The following is a 21272-nucleotide window of genomic DNA, read 5'->3' as shown; positions in this document are numbered from 1 at the left end:
GAATAGTGCTAAGCGGGTCGGAGTCGGGTTTATATTGGATAGTGGGGACGAACCCGAGTCGGATTAATCTTGTGGGTTGAAGAATTATCCGCATCTATATTCATATGACCTAAAATATGATTAAAAATATATATATAAATACCAAATATTTAAATATTTTTTATTTCCTCAACTGAGAAGTAAAAGGAAACTTGTAAGAAAAAAATGAGATAGATATACTTTTTCATTCGTATAAAATGGATTAATAATGTTGGTTATTCACTTATTAGGTGGGCAAATATATCTCCATTTGGATGGGCTATAGCTCCTTACAAAGCAATCATAATGGCAAATATATCTCCATTTGTAAGCTTTGCTTGTGTATCTCATGTACATTTCCAGCTCCAATCTTAATTCATGTTTGACTCATTTATTAGATGAGTGAGTCGATCTTGAAGAAAATTTCAAGTCGATCCCAAACAAAATCACAAATTGAACACACGAGTAATTCGCAAAAACCAAGCTTGATCAGTACTATTTCTTGTGATCAACCTGATACTTAATAGTCCTCTTAACTGGTATGCCAGTTCCAAAAGAGCATCACTATATTGTACATACTTTTTAAATGAATGCCGTAAATTCGTGTGAATCATTTCTCAGGCATAAAAATATTTAAGTATCACTTTGTTAAAGATCTGTGAAAATGAAATAATAAATGAGCAAAGACATGAATGTAGACTGGCAAGTGGGGCCTGTGATATTTTCCAGCTACTGTAAGTAGATGATAAAGCAACTCAGACATTAGTTCAGAATGAGCAACATAGAGAGCATCTGGAAGAAAAAGATAGATAAAAAAAAAACTATGATAACTGCAAGATCAACTTCATACATTTCAAAATTTCCTATTACAATAGCTTGATATAAAGCTAATTTGCATTGCTTGACATAGAAAATATTGTCCAATGAATGAAAGCAATTAAATCAGCTTAACAGACCCATGCAAGACTTGATATTCCTCCGACTTCAAGCATACCATGGGTTTGCTAGAATAGTCCACAAGTTGGCATACTGTGACTAACCGGCATTTTCCTTTTCATCGTTGTCAACCTCTTTGAACTTCTGAAAAAAATATTTCCTACTGCATTATCGAGAGTACCCTGATGAGATCCCAAGCTACCCTCATTGCACCACCATTTTTTAAAGCAGCCTCCTCAAATGTTCTTCCAGCAGAGTCTGACGGGTGCTGAACTTCCTTCCACTTCTCTGTCTTCAGCTCTGTGATGTCGACAATGCATATGCGGCTATCGGCCAAGTTCTTCCCATGCCATCTACCCTCCACTTGGAACACCTTTCCTTTTCCTACTTCCTTGCCTTCTTTATCTACCAATGAAACAAATCGACCAGGCTCAACTGAAGTAGATTTGATAATTGAGCGGTTTAGTTGAATGCCATGAACAAAATCTGTCTGAGGGGTCATCTCAGTGTCCTCTCCAGTTGCTGATCTATCACATCTGGTTAACCCTGGATGATTAGTTCCTCGTGTTGATGGGACATAGTTTTCTTCACTGGCACTCTCGGGAGAGTCATAGAATTGAGAGGTCGCTATTATAGAAGGCTTATCAGGAGTATCACCTTCTGATGGAATACGCGCTTCCTTGGCAGCACGGGCAAGCCTAGCCTTCCTATTATTCAGCCTGCAGTTTCAGATCAATTGAATGCCTGTTGTCAAACAATTCAAGTATAATATAAACTTATAAAGCAAGACAGCAAGCAGAAAAGTCAATACTGCCTATAACCGAAAAGCAAGCATTTTAAAGTCGTGTATCAAAGTAATCAAAGATAGACCTTTCTGGGAAAAAATGAAAAGCAGGTGCTAATTTAATCTGTACTTCAAAAGGATACATTTCATATGATCTTTTGATTTGAATCCTATTAGTAATAGTAGATTAAAGTGCCATTCAGATTCTGAAAAGTATGAGTTCCACTATGTAGTAATAAACAAACTCTATCTACACGACCAATTTTACATCTACTTGACACACTAGGTAATGAAACATCAAGACATGATCTTGACTGTGGCTGCCATTTATCTTCTTAAGCTGTAGTGTTGATCACTTCCCTGAACAAAGTATGAAGGGAATTAATCATGTCTGCTATTTATGACAGTATTGCTCCCCTACATGCAAGGTTTTAGGCAAATTATGCCTCTGGAATACTACAAGCCAAATCTCAGCCTCCATGATACTACAGTCTAAAGCTTAGAAACAATATTTATGTAGGGTAGAAACCTGGGAGCCCGATACGACTTATCATTCTCAAATGGCAGGCTCAAACACCATTAGGCAAGTGGTAATAGCACATGTTGGTATAGGATCTAGATTTCTTTATTGTACTTACATATGCTGATAATATCGAGATACTAACACCTGATGATACCATCTGGAACAAAAAGCATGCTGCTTTCATGTTCACACAAGAGCAAAAGGACTAGGTCCTTAATGCTTCTGCAGTTTGCCCAATTCACAAACGATTGTCCCAGATACTCTCATTGTCTACTATCATTTGATTTAGGCCCAACAATTTATGTGAGTAGAATAATCTGATTTGATTTGGGTTGACCAGAGATTTCTCTACTGAAGACGGTAGGACAGATACAGGAAATAGGAGTTCAATCTAACAAATGATTCATTTTGATCTATCCAAACTACCCAAACTCCACAGTCATGCAATCTCCTATTAATTATTTTCATACTGTAGTATTATATCCATGGTAGCTAGTAATGTTGCAGAACTGTAACCTATATACCACTTCTCACTTTCTATTTTATGGTCAGTTCTACATATACTCTAAAGTCTAAACAAATTAGTATCAACTTCATCAAGAGTTGGTACTTGGTTGTTATTGCTGTTTATATGTGAGTACTCTACATAAAGGAATTACATGGTCCAATGATGAAATTGCGATAGCTATTTGCATTTCTTTCTTGTTTATTCATGATTTCCATAATAACTTTATCTACTGTTTTGTGAACAGTAAACTTTTCAGGATGTTGATGGCTTGATGCATCTGACACTTAGTGATGCTCCATGATGCCTAAAGTCACCACTCACCAAATGTGACAGACTTCGGTAATCATTGTTATATGTGGATTAGGATCTCGACTAAAATAATTGGAAATCAAAATAATCATGAGAATAAAAAAACTGAAAAGAAACTAAATAGAAATTGTGTGCATATGTTCTATTTAAATTAGAAAGACCAGCCTGCTAGGAGAAAAACATAGAAAACCCAGATTGGGTCATTAAAACAACCGATGAATTTAGCATATTAAATTACATGTACATGTGTGTTTGGCATGTACACACACACAGACACACGGAGCAATCTAATTAGGGAAAAAGAAAAGGCTATTAAGTCTAGAAGCTGTTATTTGTGATAATGTTAAAAGCCTAAAATGAGATGGCTAATCTCTTATCTGCTTAATAATAAGGCGAGATGGGCAACTTCTTACCAGTTCTTTAGCTGGGAGGATGTAATTTCCGAGCCCTGGGAAAATAATAATAAGTATTAAATAATGTATCACACTGACAACAGAAATTAGTTAGCAACTATACCTGGCTACTCAATTTATCGGCCCATGTCTGCAACAAAGCTGCATTTCTCTGCATTTCAGGTTCATCCAGAAGAGCCTTCTCAATAGCGTTTATTTGTCTTTCATTCATAATATTGCGCTTCCTTTTCCTCGGTTGTTTTTCTTCACCCTGAACAGCCTCTGCTTTCTCATCTTCCTGGAAGCCACTTTCTTTTGTTTGTTCTGCTGGATTAAAGTCCTCCCCAGAAGGGGGTATTATCAAGTCTATATCCATTTTGCTGGAGCTCAGTTCCACACCAGTTGTTTCAAAATTTGCAATCCCTTTTTCAGTACCTCTCAAGGATCCAGATGCATTCCTAGTGGTTGAAATTATATTAGTTCCTTTAGCTTGGTCAAGCTCAAAGTCACTAGGCGGGTCCACAGTAGGATTTCTAGTAATATTGACCTGGACAAGGTCTTGGCAAAGTGAAATTTCTGGAAACCCCCCTTTAACATCTTCATTAACTTCTGAAATTTCTTCTTTAGCACATCCATCTTGCTTTCTGAAGAGGGATGGTGTCATCCCCTCCATCTTCTGCATATCCTTTAAGAATCAATTTCCAGATACAGAAGAAAAAAAGAAGCACTGAGTTCACTAATCAATCCTATCAATAGAAGCATTGTTAAACAATATTTCAGAAAACCTGGTGGCTTTGATGAAATTAGAATTTGACATTGGTCCATTTTAGTAAAGATTGCTGAATGGGATACGAAGTTTCAACTCCATAATCTGATGTACCCTCATCTTTTACCACCTAAGCCACCCCAAGTGAAGTAAGCTGTAATGAGATAGTGAAGTGTCCTGGAGCATATCCAAAGGCAGGAATGCAGTAAAACATACCAAGACAAGTATATCAAAAATGTGTGTTGGATGACAGATTTTCCTTTTAAGTTGTTCAGAATGGAAGTAAGTTTAATGAAACATTGGTTAATTTCTTCCTCTTTAAAATTTCCAACGACTTGTCTACCAAGAGGCCAAGGTTGGAAGGATAGCCAGTGCTATACAGTACAGCCAAGTACTCATAGGATAGGACAAGCCCACAAGGTACCCGTTTGGAATGATAGAAAGTGGTACCCTTTTATGTTCTCGTGCATGAGGCACAGCAAGGACACGAGGCCTGAAAGTGTAAAAGTTGCATATCCTGGTTGGTATTAGGTCTACCATATGTTCTTCTGTCTTTGATTAACCTTTTCCCTTTTCTTTCTTAAGCTTCGCTATAGTCCTTCATTAGGTCCCTTTGATCAAAAATTCAAATCACACAAGATCACTGATCCTTTGTAATACTGAATGTTGGGCAGTTAAGAAACAGTCCAGAAAATCAAGATAGTTGAGAATTGAGATGACAACATCGAAATAGATGTCACTACTAGAAACAAGGGCATATGAAATTCATTATTACTTGTGCCAAGTTCTTAGTTGCAATAATTAAAGACAAAACAAGAGATAATCAAATAAGAGGATTAACAAACTTCCCATAGAGAAAACAGAGTGCAATTGTGAGAAGATTGATTCAATTTAGGTTAAAGACACAACACAGATAATAGGGTAAAGAAAAACCACAAAGAAATGATATAGATACATTAAATAAAGGAATAATGACACTTTTGGTGTTGTTATTGTTGTTGTCCCATTATTTTTGGAGCAAAGATATAAATGATTTTAAGGCCTGTAAGTGATGAAGATATGATTCATCTAAGAAAAGAAAGCACAATCCAATTTGGATGACCTGACATCTATTTCCAGTGTCAACTCCAATGAAGAAAAAAATCTAAATAAAGGTTCAGAATTCAAGTGTTCAGCTCTCTCCTCCCCACCCTCTTCCCCTATCTAACATATTGTTTGCAGACTTGCAGTACATGCTCATGCAACTAAGGGACAACCCCTAACCCCACTAGGTGCCTCTAGACAAGGAAAGAATCTAGAAGTTAACAATTATAGCTTTTGATCTAACCAATTATTCACATCTCTGAGGCAATATAAGATGACAGAAAAAAAAAAAGTTCCACAACACAATTAAATGCATACATACAAGGATATGTATGTACAGGTGGGAATAACTGCCTCATTGAGCATAAGTGCCCTGAGGATTTTTTTTTCCTCCTGATCAACTAAATGATAATAATGTTCCATATGCAAGAAAAGACTTACGCAACTGAGAATTAGCAATGTCTAAACCTCTAAATTTTCTATCTCTAATAAGATTAAGGTTGCTTCAACTTACCTACAAGGATCAAAATCAATGTATATATGCAAAAAGTGAATAAATATAAATGTGTCATTTTTATTGTAACATGCTTAACAATATGTAGGAAATATAAAATATCATAGCTCAGGCATTAATAAGGACATATCTACCTGCACCAGTTTTTCTCCTAGTTCCCCCTGTAATGTATCTTTAAAAACCCTGCACAATATTGTTAAGCAATGAAAAACAGTAATAAGTCATTCCAACAAATAAAAATTATTAACAGACAACAAACTGACTTATGCTTACATGACTTTACACCAACTCTACTCCTAATATAAGGCAACTAGGCAACTGGCCTACTCTTTATTCTGAAATGTATGTGATTTGTTATTTATGGGTTGTTTTTTCTAAGAGAAGGATGCTCCCCTGCCTAGAACCTTGTCATCATCCTGCCGTCTAGGCAATTCCAAATCCAACAGGTCACAACTCACAAGGTTGCTCTAGATTAGTGCAAACTTTATTTAACAAGGTAGGTCTTCCAAAATGAAGAATGGTAAGATCCAGCGAAGCCATCTTGCCCCAAGTTGACCCCTCCATGAAGCAACACCAATTATTAAGATTTATATTATGTCATCTATTTCTTACAGAATTACATGGTCATCACTGAGGCTTCACGATCAATCTCAATATGCAAAGGCAAGAAGATATGATGTGAACACTTAGCTTTAATTCCATCATACATGTTTGTCGATGCACATATAATCTTATGTTATAACTTAGGGATATCATATCACATGCTTAATGTATATAAAAGAGAGAGAGAATTCCCTTCCGCCAAGTTAGAGTTCCCTATTCCAATCAGTTCTTCCTCTGCTGTATTATCTCTTCTTGTTGGATGTCTTCGGAATTCTTCTTCATGCATTGTCAGAACCAGAAAAAAAAAATTATTTGGGGGTTGAGAGAAGAGGGTGCACGTGCTCTGCAACCAGTCTCAAAGAAGCTGCTCAGCCACTCATCTGTCATAGTCATTCATCGCGCTCACCGTGCTCACGCCGTCGCAACCACCCGTTCGTCGTGCTCATTCATCCAAGGTGAGGATTTAGGGCTGAGAGAGTGAGAGATTTCCTCCAAGGGGTGGAGCTTTGGGAAAATTAATTTTGAGTTTGGATCTGGGTTAATAAAAAGAACCCAAAACCCATCCCATTAACACCAATATTAGTCCCTCCATGTCTAATATTTTTTTTATTTTTTTAAATTAAGGATACTTCTAACCTGTGTCTGACACGTGTTCGACACGTGTCCAACACGAACACGTCCCCCTAGGAGAGGTGTCCATGCTTCATAGGTTGTAGATTATGACGTCATCGATCTTACCCAAATTATTTCATAATATTCAGACACTTGATGAATATCTTCTGATTATTTTTTTAAAACTATGCAAAACTTAACTAAACTGAATTTAGCTAATTAATTGAATTCTAAACCATTAAGACTCTAACTAAACCATATAAGTAGAATAAATAAAATAAATAGACTCAATCCATAGAGCCTAATGTCCCAATGATATTACCTGACCTAACTCGATTCATATTGCCCAAATACTGTTGCACATCATCACCAAGGTCACTGTTCTTTTGTGTGTGTGTGTGTGTGTGTGATCCCTTTTCATAGAAATGTTAAAAGTTCTAAATTGTTCAATTTTCTGTTTGCACAAAGAAAAGAACACATGTGCCGAAAACATAAGTACTTTCTCAATCAGAATGGTATGATTCACCTTAAAAGTTGTAAGTCGTCCTCATTTAACAGACTAGGAGTCAAAGATTTCCCGTACTCGGACAAGGAACCTGCACATTAGTGGTGACAATTTATAATAAGAGAATTCTATGGCAATCTCCAGTAGCAAAACATTAACTAATGGCATAAAGGAAAGTGATTATACTTAAGTTCTCGCAAACAGAGGCTGCCTTATCCTTATTGGAACTGGGGGAGGACCTGGATGATTCAGTTTTCTCTGCAAGCAAGTACTTGCGGAACTCCCTAAGAAATAGGTCTCTTTCTTGTTCTGTTGATAGAGCACAGCAACTTGATCAATTAGATAGTTGCAATGAGTAATATTTCATGGGTAAAGGATCTGACCTTCACAAATACTGGGAATAAAAACATGCAGATTCGCAATTATTTTAACCAAATATGATGTTCTCAGTTGTGCATATGTAACGGAAGGCCTGTTACTGAAGCTGATAGGGCATGCGTAATTAATTTCAGTCAGTAAAACTGATGCTGATTTAGCACTCTCACAACCATCTGTAATTGGAATCAATGCCACACCAGCTGCAGTAAATGGGTCGTACTCTAGATTAGCGTCTTCCTCTATCAGTGGTAAATTGACTGAGCACCAACTTGACACAAATTCTTCATGAGGAATAGCCAAGATTTCAGTAAGAAAAGGAACCTAAAGAAAGAAAATCAGCTTCTAGGATAAAGCAAATTGCAGGTAACAAAGGTGCAACAAAATTTGGAAAGAACTCTTACAGAAGTAGTCATAAAAGAAGATCGAAAATTGGAGTCATCAGAAAATATATCAACTAGGCGCAGGGCATTAATGAGCAGGAAACCCATCGGATTACTCCTCTTGTAAGAATTACCAGTTTCTTTTCCTTCTCTGGTGAATGCAGTCTTCAGTAAATTTAGAAACTGCATCAATGATGTATTAATAATGAATAACAGAGGAATGTGATATTAATCATTTTGCCACAATGATTTTAGTGTTTGATCTCCTTTCCTAAGAGATTGACCTCTAATGCGACAGACTGTCCCAGTTGCATGCTCTTTGAGGAACCAGCAACCTCATCAAGGTAAGAGATACTCTCTGCTTCACAAAGCTGCAGCAACTGAGGATGCAAGAAAAAAACAATAGAATTACTAACACACAATAGGAAAGTACTGCTGTCAGACTTTGCTGAAAATAGAATAAAATGTTGTGGCTACACTATACGTACAATGGACAAAACCTTTGCCTTCAGTCTGGAAACAGCAGCAACAACATCAGAAGATTCCTTCATGCATTCTGGAATACTTAATCTTAGCATCGTTCGAGCCACTGACAGAATGCCCCCATTTTGGCATAGTTCCTGTGTAAGCTTCAAAGACTCAGTACAAAAGGTAGAGATTACACTTGGCTAGCAATGTGAAAGATGCAGAATGGAAGAGATCAAAGTTACACTTGCATCATAACCAATTATAAGAAAAACTTGGTTCCTTCTCATCTGCTATGTCCACATCACTTTACCAGAAGTATGCCAGCATGGTCTGAAATTTTGGGCCCACATGGCAATTCCAAAGGGACACCTTTCAAGCTCTACCCAGTTTGCCTTATTGAACCTTAATAATCAGCAGGCACAGAGGGTTTTCAGTCACATGTTGATGGAGGTGAGCTGGATCAAAGAAGTCAGCAATGGATAGGGCTAAGGATCCAGCATTTTCATCGGCCAGAAATTAGGAAGCGGTCAAAGTCATCTGAGTTACATCAACCTTGGTTCACTGTCTGGCACTCTGGATATGTACATGATATCTTCTGATTTTATGGCTCATATGCTAGAGGAGTATGTCATCTTATCCTCACAGAGGGTCTGGGGCTTCCTCATTAAAAATAAATATAAAGCTAAAATATTGTGCGACTCTCCACTCGTCCCCCATATAACCAAAAAATTCTGGTAAGTCCACTAAACAAGAAACCATAGATTTTGCAGACTCTGGTCTCAATAAAATGGCTAAGTGCAATCAGGACTCTTTAACAGTTCTAGACAGATAGCCTTCACAAGAAAGAGGAAGAAATACAGAAAAGAAAAGAAAAACTGATTCACATGAACTGCATATGCCTAGCACTAAAAGATAATCACAAGAATTCTGCATTTCTCTGAAATGGTTACCTTGTTTCTAAGGACACGATCTCGAAACAATTTCTGCTGGCACAGCGATAGAAGAAACTGCAATGAAGCTTCACATTGTTGACAGATATAGTGAAAAGATCTAACTGCGGCAGGAAGACTAGACTCATTGCATGAGACTTCATTGGGCAGTGTTGATAGTTTAACACTCAAAATCCTTATATCTTCATGCAGACTTTCAAAAGCTACATCCATAAATATATCGACCTGAATATGAGAAACAATAAACAGATTAATTATACTGCATATAGTGACACTTTAAATTAACAGAAAGTTCTGCATATGGCAAACCAGATATTAATCCACAATTAAATTTGTGAGCATGCAAGTAAAAATGCAGGAAATGCACATGGCTGTTCTTACTGTCGAAGCAATGTCTCTAAGGGCGTGTTTGGTTGCAATGATGTATGGGAAGTAAAGTGGGTATTTTCTAGTCCCCCTCCACTTTCCATTATTGGTTGCTGGAAGCTAATTAGGAAGTGATTTTTGTGACTTCCCCTAAATCAGTGGATTTTCCTATTTTCAGCCTAATCGACTTTCTTTTCGAAGGAGGGAGAGCACACTTTCCACCTCTAGTTACCAATCACATGCAAAGCATGTGACCATTAGGTTCCTAAAAGATTATACACCTCAACCCATATTATTTAATTTTGGGTATTTTCCTTCACATCTATACCCTTCTAAAATATCTTATTTACATGTACATCCTTCTAAAATTAATATTTATATTTATCTCCTTTAAAACCCCTAGTTTTTGCATGGATACCTTTTAAAACATTTTTCTAGATGCCCCTCAAACCTAGGTAACCATTAAAGTTTCATCAATTTCATTGTAAAAGAACAAAACTACCCTTATTCTTATTTTTACCTGAAGCGTATCTATGCAAAAACCGACTTTAAAAGGATATACACAATATAAAATTTAAAAGGTACATATCATTTTATTTTTGTTTGAAGTTCTAACTTCTATTTTTTTTCACTTCTCTCAATGAAACAATTAAAAGTAAAAGACTCACAATTCTAATCTCACACTCTCTGTCCCGATAAAATGTTAGGAAGTGATAAGCTTTTGTCAGAAAATAAGTTCCCTCTGAACTTCCACTTCCCAAACACACCCTAAGGCACATGCCATTTGTTGAGAGGGAAGTCTCCCTAGGACAAGCATAATGTCACGCTGATATTTGTGATTTAAGCTGAACTCGGTTGTTTTAGCCAATAATAACTAACGACTTAAAAGTATGTAAAATGTAGAATTTACCATCAAATTCATCCTCAGTCTCCACTTATGTGTGTTTGTGCCTTTAGTGCCACCGGTTATTGCGCCGGGTAAACTTCTGCTATTTTAGCAACATACTTTTTACTTTATATTTATGGGTATGACTAATTGAAATACAGAATTGCCCTAAAAGAAGAATACATTAAATTTTTGTCACTTTGGTACATTCATGTATACAAAACGACCCAGTACATTATCTCCACCCACAAAGGTCACAAAGTGTTCTTTTTTTAATAAAACAGTAATATATTAATTAATGAACCTGGTTACAGAAAACCTCAAAAGATCATGCCAACAATTGCAACAGCTGGGCGAGGTATGCCCCTTCCCAGCCACCATAATTGGCAAGCAATCAACAGGTTTATTGGCTCCTGTACACATGAGGGTGTTTACAAGTATGATGTTTTTGTGTAAGGTGAATAATATCTTCTACAACTGGTTCAACAGACCAAGGTGGATTGTGCACTCCATTGAGAATGTCGGTAAGATGGAGGGAATCATAATCAGTCCAAAGGTGCTGAAAAAAAAATAATAAGTTGGCCAGCAATCGTTTACACACCGGCCAAAGTTCAGCAGCTAAGGTGTTTGGAAAAGCTCTCGTCTATGATCCTACTATGATTGTGCTTCGACAAGGAGTCGAGCCAAGAAACCCACAGCACCTAGTCTAGAATGGTCTGAAAATGACAAAACCATGTTAAGTTTTACCCAACACATGGTGGGTGGTTTCCAATGAGTACCAGTCTGACGCACTCTATGGATGGTAATCTGTCTAAGAAGGACAGTACCAGTCATAGGCACTGTTTAAAGAAGAAATAACCTGACCTGAAACAGTCATGGGCCCCAGATCCAATCCATTGGATAGTAATGATGAGCGAACAGCCTGGGCAACAGAAATGGCATTTAAGTTTAGGGAAAGAGGTTGAGTTACTCATCCTTGTGAACTTGCAGAAGTAGTGGACAGACCACTCCTATCAGGGTCTGGTCCCATCATATCTTTGGGACCTCGACCATCAATGAGCATGCATCACAAGATATTTAATTGGAACAGCAACTGAGGTAGCAAGATGGGTGTAACAGGCTAACAGCCTGTACCAAAATGAATAAATAAATAAATAATATAAAAAAATTATTTCCAGACACGCACCTCACTACCCCTTGTTCTCCCATCTCTCTCTCTCTCTCTCTCTCTCTCTCTCTCTCTCTCTCTCTCTCTCTCTCGATAAGACTAGGTCAGATTGGATCCATTCTTCTAATTCCATTGGAGCTTTGGTCATGGGATCGGACCGCCAGAGCAATCAAAGGTTACCACACGACTCTCTGATGATTACTCTTCCACCCTTTGAATTTAATTTGAGTTTAGAAAGGTCAATTGAAAATACCTAATTTTATTGTGTGGATTCGTCAGCAAATATGGTTGACCGGTGACTTTAGGTCAATGCCTCTCATGTACTGGAGTTTTACAATGTTATTGCCTCATGCTATTGGAGCTCTTCCTTTAAGTCCTCGTGGCTCGGACGGTTGTAGAGGCAAGCTCCATGGCTATCGGCCATGGAGTAACATCCGTCGGTGTCAGCTACCCGCAGCAAATGTCTCGTAGGAGTCAACGAGGTCACAAGGGTTGCGTGGAGGCCTTTGGCTTGGCCTTCCGACAGCGCCATCACCGGCAATCAACCAACACACTTCTTTTCTTCCTCTCCTTTGAGAGAAAGAGAAGGGATCGATTAGGTTTTGGTCCCAACTCGTGTTAGGTTGGTTAAACCCAATCGATTTGGGTTTTGGGTTCGGATTTGGATTTCGCATTCAAGAATGAACCGACCCGACCAATTGATGTTAGTGGGCTGCAGATAGCAGCCCAACTCAATTAGTTTGAGCTGGGACTTGGCCTAGCCGGAGTCCAATAACTTTTTGGATCGTGGGTTTGCAGCCCAACTCTAGTTCTTGGGCTTGATTGGCCCAATTAAATGAATTAAAATATATTTGTTATTATCTTAGAAATCATGATGTTGATTAAATTAAAATGTTATTATTATTAAAGGTCATGATTTGCAATGCATGGACGAGAGATTTTAGTCTTTTCACCTATACCAGGTGAGTGAGTTCATTCACACTTTTATTCATCTTGTATTTCGTGTTTTTTATCGAATCACGTATTTTTATGTGTAAGTTAGATATCATATTTCCATGTACAATTTAAATATCATATTTCTATGTGCAAAATTAAATATTATATTTCTTTGTGCAAAATATATGACTTAGTGTATTGCTATACTTTGTACAAATAGCAATTTATCCATCAAGAATATCAATGGCGAAACATAATTAATATTTGGTATAACTTAGAAAAAAGTGCCAACATAGATCGCTTGCAACTTTTCATAGTGATTCAAGTCTAGCTAAAAATCTAAGGGAATCTTATTTTATATTACTAATTCGGTGACTTTCTTAAATGACTCTGGCAAAATTAGATAACAGTCTCATGTTAGATCGAAAGGCATACTATAGTGACTTTAATCTCTCTCAACAGTTAGTGGAATAAACAAGAAAAGTTTATCACATAGTAACCCTTAGGGAAGAGACAAGGTGCATTTATCATACAGTGACACCTCTTAGTAATCCTAACTGGACTAGTAATAAAGAAAAGACCCAAGAGTCATCTCGAAGTGACTTCAAATTAATGTGAATCCACGAGGCATTGACCTAATTGAGACATATGGCATTATTATTATTATTAAGAAAAGTCGGTATATTAACACTAAGCATGTTATGAGATATAATTTACTCTGTTATTACTTGTGCCATTATTATTACTATTGTTATAAGCATGCTTAGTGAAATTGGCATTTTATATCGTTGGACTTGGATTTATTTAAAGTTATGTTTATGGACTTCGGATTTATTTGACTTTTGAGTGAATTCTACTAACTGAGCTATAGTTATAGGCTCATAGGATCCCTCTTCTAATATTTCAGGTACTAGACAATGTAATAACTGAGCAAGATACACCAAGACTTTACCTCTATTTAAAATTTACCCATTTATCTTTTAATTGTACTAGTTATTATATTCTAAATCATCTATCAATTTAGTTTGATTAGAGATCCATTAACGGTGACATTTGGTCATTTGCATTGTTATTGAATTATATTTGTTAGAGTTAAATATTCATATTATATTTTTGTCATTGTGGACCTAAAAAAATTATTTATTAAAACTTCGTGTAACTTAAGCGTATTGAGATATATGCCAATCATGATTCCGATTTCAAGTTGTGACAATGCAAGTCTTCCATTCCTCTAACACTGAGATATGATGAAGCAAAAAAAAGTTTTAAACCACAAAATCTATTGGAACCAGCCCAAGTGTTCAAATTTTGTGGAATTTGAGAGCCTTGTACCTATATTCCAATAATTCCATTTTAATCAACAAATTGCTTATCAAGGTCCTGCAGCTTAAGGAATACATGAGCATTAGTTTGTGGTGAAAGGATTCACAGCCACTCACTGTAAATCTTTTTGCTCTCAATATTACTTCCATCCCATAGAATTTGTTATCTACTTGTTTACCGGTGGCTTAAGTTAGAACATTTTTTGTTTTATCATTGAAGTTGGCATAATTAGCAGCTAAAGTTGCCCTTCTTAGTGATCAAATTTCAAAATATTAATTCATCAGAGAGTTGAACCTGCTTCCAATTTGCAAGAACCACTAGAAGATAGAACCTCCTAATTGATGAAATCTTACCAAGGCAAAAATCGTAGCTCACGGTACATTTTCTGAATGCATACAGAAGAAAAATGCCAGCTCCGATAATAGTTAGAAGTACGAAAATTATCAACCACTAAAGCAGAGAGAAAGACAATAGTATTCGCATGTTGTACCTTTGGATGCGCAAGCAGAACATGAACAAGTTCATGCCATTGTGATGAAACATAACCTGTTAGAAGATGAAGACTACAAGCTACAAGTGTCGAATGTAGAAAAGGTAAGGCGCCAAGATGGTTGTCCTGAATCAGAGGAACAGTTGTTACTAGAAAAAAGCATGAATGCTGATGTGAAAAATAATATGCTTGCAGTTCAACTGATAATTCCTTGCAAAGAGTTGAACCTGCTTCCGATGTGCAAGCACAATTAACAGGAAGAACACCAGATCCATTACTTGCTCAGATAATTTTACATCCTCAAGAAGTACCTAGAAGAACATAATGCCGTTAGTCTGACTAGTTTTGAGTGATATTCAAAACTTAACTAGAATCATGTTTAGTGAACAGACTGTGCATTTCAGGAGACTATGTTCAGGAATGTCCCCGTGAGACCAATCTCTTCATAATCTTAACAGAAGAATTATAAGCACTGAAGTACAAAAAAACCAATCACTAAAGGCGTCAATTCCAACTACTTTGATCAGCAAATGGACGCTTCACCACCGCTCCACATTAATTTCGGCCCTATATTCTATCAAATCATTACTTTCATTGTTTGTGTCCTTCTTACTTCTTCAATCTTAGTTTATTTCCTACTCTACCTCTTAAGATACCTTCAACTTCAATCATATCACTCTTCCACTGGTGCATATTTGGTCTTCATTGCACATTATCAAATGATCTCAATCAACCCTCACACAACTAACATTTGGTTTTACTAGAAACTTCTTTTGGGCACTAGTAGAAAACCTTTCTCCAAAAGAAGTTATGAGTAGCAACTAAACCTCTTCCAATCAAAAATAAATAATAGATGAACATGCAATCAAAAGTTATATGGGTAATTGGCCAGTAACAACCCCTCCAAGAAGTCACAACATATATGAGAATATAGACATGGAAGGACAAAAAGAACTTTTCATTTAAGAATGTCTTCGAAGCTAAAAGTGCCAAACTCCATATATATAACAAAACTTTCATGTCCTCCCTCTAGATCATCAAGCTCACAAGTAGGGGCCCTCCACCTTCTCATGGCTAAAGATCCCCCATCATCATGGCCAGAGCAGCTACCATTATAGCATCTGTTAGATCTTAGACCTATCTCATTGCCCATGAGATTTGCAAGTAACACATTGGTGATGTATATATCGACAAGCTCACCATTGTCCCCCTTACTGCACAGAACAGGAGGACGCAGTTAGGCACGCCATATTAGTCGACCTCCCCTTCCTCGCTTCCAGCCATGAGATGCAAGCAAGCCCCATTGATCTCTCTGTTCCATACCAAGTTCTTTCTTTCTCTAAAGCATCGCGTTGACAGCAAAAGGGGCACAAGGTGCGATAGTGCTATCCTTGGCAAAGAAATGATCACTTAACGAGGCACCAAACCAAACCGTCTCCAAAGTAAAGATGGTATATATTTAATATCTTGCATTCTCATATAATGAAATGCAAACAAATAAGTTTTAACCAGACTATTTCACATTGGATGATAAATATTTGACGAAGAAAAAGAAAGCCAAAAGAGAAAAAGAACTGCAAGCAAAGCATGCTGCAAGGATTTAAAAGTAAGTTTCTTTTATATGATAGAAAATATAAGGCATCTCAGGACTCAGGATAAGTACCTGCTCAAGTCTAGAATGGCGAGTTGCCAGATCAGACAAAGTATGCAAAAGGCGAATACCACAAAGCACATATGACATGCGCCTATCTCTATCGGGTGACAGGGTTATAGCAGTAAGGTGCAGAGGGAGAAAAGATGCTAGTTTTTCCACATCAATCTGAAAATAAAAAACTTGTCAGGACAGGATGACATTATATGTACAAACACACAAGAGCAATAGACCAGAGAGTTACTTGTTTCGATGATCCATTATCTGTCTTGCATTGCACAGTGAAATTATCAGAGTCTTTCAACAATTTACTTAGATCGCCAGAAGAAAGTCCATTGAGCTCCTGAATAGCTGCAACTATATCAATGTTCTGCCAAAAAAAACACAGAAGAAAATGAGATAAAAGAAAATTGCTCAAAACAGCTAGAAGTAACAAAGATGCTGAAGATAGGATTTAACATTTTTAAAATAACATTCCACATTATGTTTGCATATTTTCTTATAATCCTCTCGTTGACAGAATAGAATTTCTTTACAGCTCGACTGAATGGTTAATTTGATATGTAGTTAATGGTCATTGTTTAATTATTTAAAACCAACTGAAGGTAATTAAAATGAACACAAACATACGTCCCAAGTTAATTTGATGATTATTTGCTTCCGGCTTAATAAATTTATAAGATTATGAATAATGAAGTTTTTACAGTGTAAATGGCGACAAATACAACAGCCTCCTACCAATAGGAGGTCCAGGGAGGGAAAGATGGAAGCAGCTTTACCCCTGTTATCATGCAGGTCATTTCTCTAACTTGAGGTCATGCCATCAAGATGTGTGGCCCAGAGTTAACTGCCACACCAAGTGGCACCTTCAAAGTTTATAGCAGCTTACACCAAATATAACCAAAAGAAAGAGATATGCATAATCTACTATTCTAGGATTTGAAGGAGTCTAAGGTTGTCAATTGGTTTGACGACTAAGGGTTGTCCAATGAACCCTAGTAGTACAGGAGCTCAAGTGATGAAACCAATACCATTGTCACTGGATAATAAGGCTGCATACATCTTGTGTTTCCCAAACCTGCACTCAGCCATTAGCTAGCACACATTTTATATACTATGATAAGTATGACGTGGAATCTAAGCATTCGAAATGAGCCTATTCCTAAACAAGTATCTTTGTCAAAGTTTTATCTTTCAAATTTCTAATAAGTATATTTCCTGCAATGTCTTATTTTCAGCTTATAGTGCCAATAAGAATGTTGAAGCGGTGGGTACTCAAATTGAAAACTAAAAAAGTACTTTTATGAACTTAAGGTTTAACAATAGCGAAGCACAAACATGGAGAAAGCATGACTTTTAAAATCTTTCTTTGCTGAAAAGAGCACTCAAATATATGACTAGAATGTGTAAACTCTAAGGCTCGATTATCATTGTATTGTACAATATGGTTTATGTACTATAAGATTACTTCCAGATGACTCTACAGCATAGAAGCAGCTAAGAATCATTTTGTCACAGAACCATGATGAACCAAAATTTGCATTACATCAAATATGAAAAATGGAACGTAACCCAAGTTCTTAGCAAGTGGATGCAAATAGGTAGTCAAATTAACATCATAAAAAGTGCATGAATAGCCAACTACAACATAAGAAACAGTATATGCATAGATCCTGGTGTGTATACTGTCCATACTCCATAGGAAACTATCGAACTCCGAAGAAGGAAAAGGAAACTATTGAACTCCAAAAAGGAAAAGCAATCAATGAATTATAAAACTCATTTGAGAATAACAAGAAATTGAAAGTAAAGAACGAAATAAGTATTTTCAAGCATCAAGAAAGCAATATAACAACAACATCAGGCCTTCTCCCAACCACATGGGTCTCATCAGTAAGCAATCTAATATGTTATGTACAAACTAAGACATAATGAATAATAAAGAAATGATTGCTTTAACATTTCAACTACAGTTGGCAGAGCAGGCATGAAAGATGAATGGTGGTGAGAGCATTTAAAGAATTTGTGTTTTGTGAATAGAGTTTTTGGTCCTTGTAAGATGATATCTACATGAAATGATTTCAACAGTTGCCTATGAGTCATTTGACACATCAATCATGATATACATTAAAAAGCTGCATATCTTAATATTCAGTTCTTAATATGCATTTAAAAATCTCTTGATAAATATTTTCAACGCAAGACTATAATTGCATAGTAAAAATTAGGAAAATAAAAAAGTAAAGATATGATAGCCTTGTGAATGTATCATTCTGCAAGGAAACAAGGTACTATGACATTCTAACTTTGAAAGAAAATGGGCAGAATCAATGGTTGAATGGCCCTAGAAAATAATTATATGCTCGAGATACTTATATTAAGATCTATCCTATGGAACTGAAGGCAATTTGGATTTCAATTAGGAGACTACTTAGGAGATAAATAGATAATAAGCAGAAAAAGTTTGTCTAACCATTTGGAATGGATATTGTGGAACTGTGGAAGATAACTAGGTAATTGGGGGATAGGTTTAAGATATAGCAAGTCCAGAGGAAGTATATTTCAGATGTTAGAAAGCCATAAATAAGTAAGCTTGAAACTTGTGAGTATAAAGTCATGAAAGTTATAGTTTGAAAATTATGCTTAAGAGGGTGAATATAATTGTAGAAAGCAAGGTTCCAAATATCATGATCGGAATCGACCATCCAAAAAAAAACAAATATGCATCGGCGGTATCAGTCATCCGTATCTACCTATATTTTAAAATACAAAAAAATTAAAACATTTAGAAAAATAATAGTAAGATATAAAATATAAATTACTCAAATATTAATTCTAAAAACTATAAAAAATATATTATTTTCTCATTCTCTATTTTCTCTCCCTTTCTACCACTTGCATTCTCTCTCCCTTTCTACCACTTACATTCTCTCTCCCTCTCTCACCCAAATAAAAAAAAAATTCTTTCCCTCTCTCTTATAACGCTCTCTCTCTCTCTCATCTCCTTTTCATCTCTAATCTCACTCTCACTTCAAACAAAAAATTAATGCTCTCTACCTCAAAACCCTCTTCCACTCCGACTACCCCTCTTCTCTCTATCCCTCCCACTCTCCCCCTCCCAATCCTTCCCTCTCTCTCTCTCTAACAATGCCTCTCCCTCTCACACTCTCACTCTCCCTCTCACACTCCCTCTCTCTCCCAAGTCAATGCTTCTCCGACGTAGTTTCAATCTCTATCAATGTCCAGCAAGCTCTTCTAATGCAGATCTGGCTCCGTCAACCTCCAACGACCTCGAATATGCAATTCTTTTCCTTTCTTCTTCTTCTTCTTCTCTCTCTCTCTCTCTCTATAATAAGCTCCCTACCCTCTCTATCTCTTAGGCTGCCTCTCTCTCCTCGCTCTCCTCTCTCTTTCTCCCTTTCTTTCGTACTACAACCCTCTGAGAACTTTAACTACTGTATAAGGTGCAGAGGACATCACCAGCATAGGCTTCTAAATTTACTCAAACGCCTCCTATACCAAGTTCTCCCACTGTACCTATCCTCACATCCATAATACTGCCGGAATGTTCAACTTCTTGCTTAAACTGGTCATCCTAATACATATACCTTTTCAATTGTAAGCATTGAAATCCTCCTTTTATGATCCTAAATAGCCATATTATAATTTCTTACAAGATTATGTCCAGTACAAACACAGAAAAATCCACATGCATCAACCAAGCTAAATTTATAAGCTTGCAATGGTACACAAGCATTTTTTTTCTACTATAATATCACTAGCCATGACCTTAAATTCGCCTAAAACATCACAACAAGCCAACTTCATATCAATGCTGCTTGGAATCAAAAATTTTAAAGAACTCCATCAAAACAAGAGCACATGTCACAACCTCGGATCGCTAACAACAATAAACAGCTTCAAATCATGGTATTTTAGAAATTTCGATCCCTACATCAGATGAAACTACCAACCTGGTCACTTCCGGCCGCGGATTCCTCCTTGCCGTGCTTCATATCTGCGAACCCAGGAGTGGGTCGCTCGTATTTTCTTCTCTTTTCTTCAAGTGCTTGAGAGTTTTTGGTGAATCGAAGAGTAGGCAAGAGGAAACAGGAGAGTAGGCAAGAGGAAACAGGAGAAGCATTCGGGCTTTTACGAGCAGTAGTCTTTGCAAGGACAGATGGTGGTATAGATGGGTTGCGGTTCCGGATCGAACGGTAGAAAACTTCGACAACAAGCGAGTTGGGGGGAGAGTTGGGCTAGATTAGAGCTATCAAAATAATAGAGCTGTTTGGATGCTCAAAAAGCCCGTGAATTCGAAGCCGATCCATATCAAACCTAACAAAATTTGGGCCATAGCTTATATCAAGCCCGCTTTTGACATGCCCCGAAAGTCTATTGAACAGGTTAGAGGTCAAAGTATGTCTAAGCCCGAGCCGTCACAATTAGTTTGACCAATGTATATTAAATTTAGATTTAAATTCCTTAAATCTTACTTAATTACTTATATTTCTTAGATGTTAAATATATGCTTCTATTATTGTGCTCATTAAAGAGCATTAACAATAATCACAAAATTTGACTGAGTAACTTGGTAGAGATTGAAAGCAAATACGGAAGTGAGAATATTTTAAAAAATTTGAAAATAAAAACATATTTTTCAGGCATTTAGAAAATTTTCTATCGTATAAAATAATTTTTTTTCAAATCTTTAGATTCAATT

The 21272-nt window shown here is 36.7% G+C and overlaps 1 protein-coding gene across 2 annotated transcripts; it reads right to left on the bottom strand.

Moving 5' to 3' along the window:
• Window positions 1-713: 713 nt before the first annotated feature.
• Window positions 714-20802, bottom strand: LOC140769723 (nodulin homeobox). Of its 2 annotated transcripts, none has more exons than XM_073110571.1 (16): window positions 20524-20802; window positions 16794-16919; window positions 16562-16717; window positions 15126-15209; window positions 14899-15024; window positions 9730-9954; window positions 8800-8931; window positions 8596-8691; window positions 8333-8494; window positions 7937-8252; window positions 7740-7862; window positions 7575-7644; window positions 5968-6016; window positions 3595-4155; window positions 3492-3526; window positions 714-1673 (listed from the first exon to the last, which is right to left on the bottom strand). In XM_073110571.1, exons 1-16 carry the CDS (start codon window positions 20563-20565, stop codon window positions 1115-1117), a joined length of 2862 nt encoding a protein of 953 aa, XP_072966672.1. In that variant the 5' UTR covers window positions 20566-20802; the 3' UTR covers window positions 714-1114. The 2 variants fall into 2 exon arrangements, with proteins under 2 accessions (XP_072966672.1, XP_072966673.1); XM_073110572.1 differs by having other exon boundaries at window positions 3595-4146.
• Between the last annotated feature and the right edge of the window lie 470 nt (window positions 20803-21272).

The sequence above is a fragment of the Typha angustifolia genome, chromosome 11 (assembly GCF_048772165.1).
Source record: "Typha angustifolia cultivar Huaian chromosome 11, ASM4877216v1, whole genome shotgun sequence".
NCBI classification, from domain to species: domain Eukaryota; kingdom Viridiplantae; phylum Streptophyta; class Magnoliopsida; order Poales; family Typhaceae; genus Typha; species Typha angustifolia.
This window is presented reverse-complemented; position numbering and strand designations above follow the sequence as displayed.

Bases quoted from the DNA above. Each gene is read 5' to 3' on its own strand.
- LOC140769723 (XM_073110571.1), bottom strand. From the start codon at position 20,565: ATGAAGCACGGCAAGGAGGAATCCGCGGCCGGAAGTGACCAG. The intron at 15,210-16,561 runs GTACTTATCCTG...ATGTTCTTCTAG, and splicing joins GCCATTCTAGACTTGAGCAG to GTACTTCTTGAGGATGTAAA. The intron at 8,932-9,729 runs GTAACCATTTCA...AAGCTTACACAG, and splicing joins ATCGTGTCCTTAGAAACAAG to GAACTATGCCAAAATGGGGG.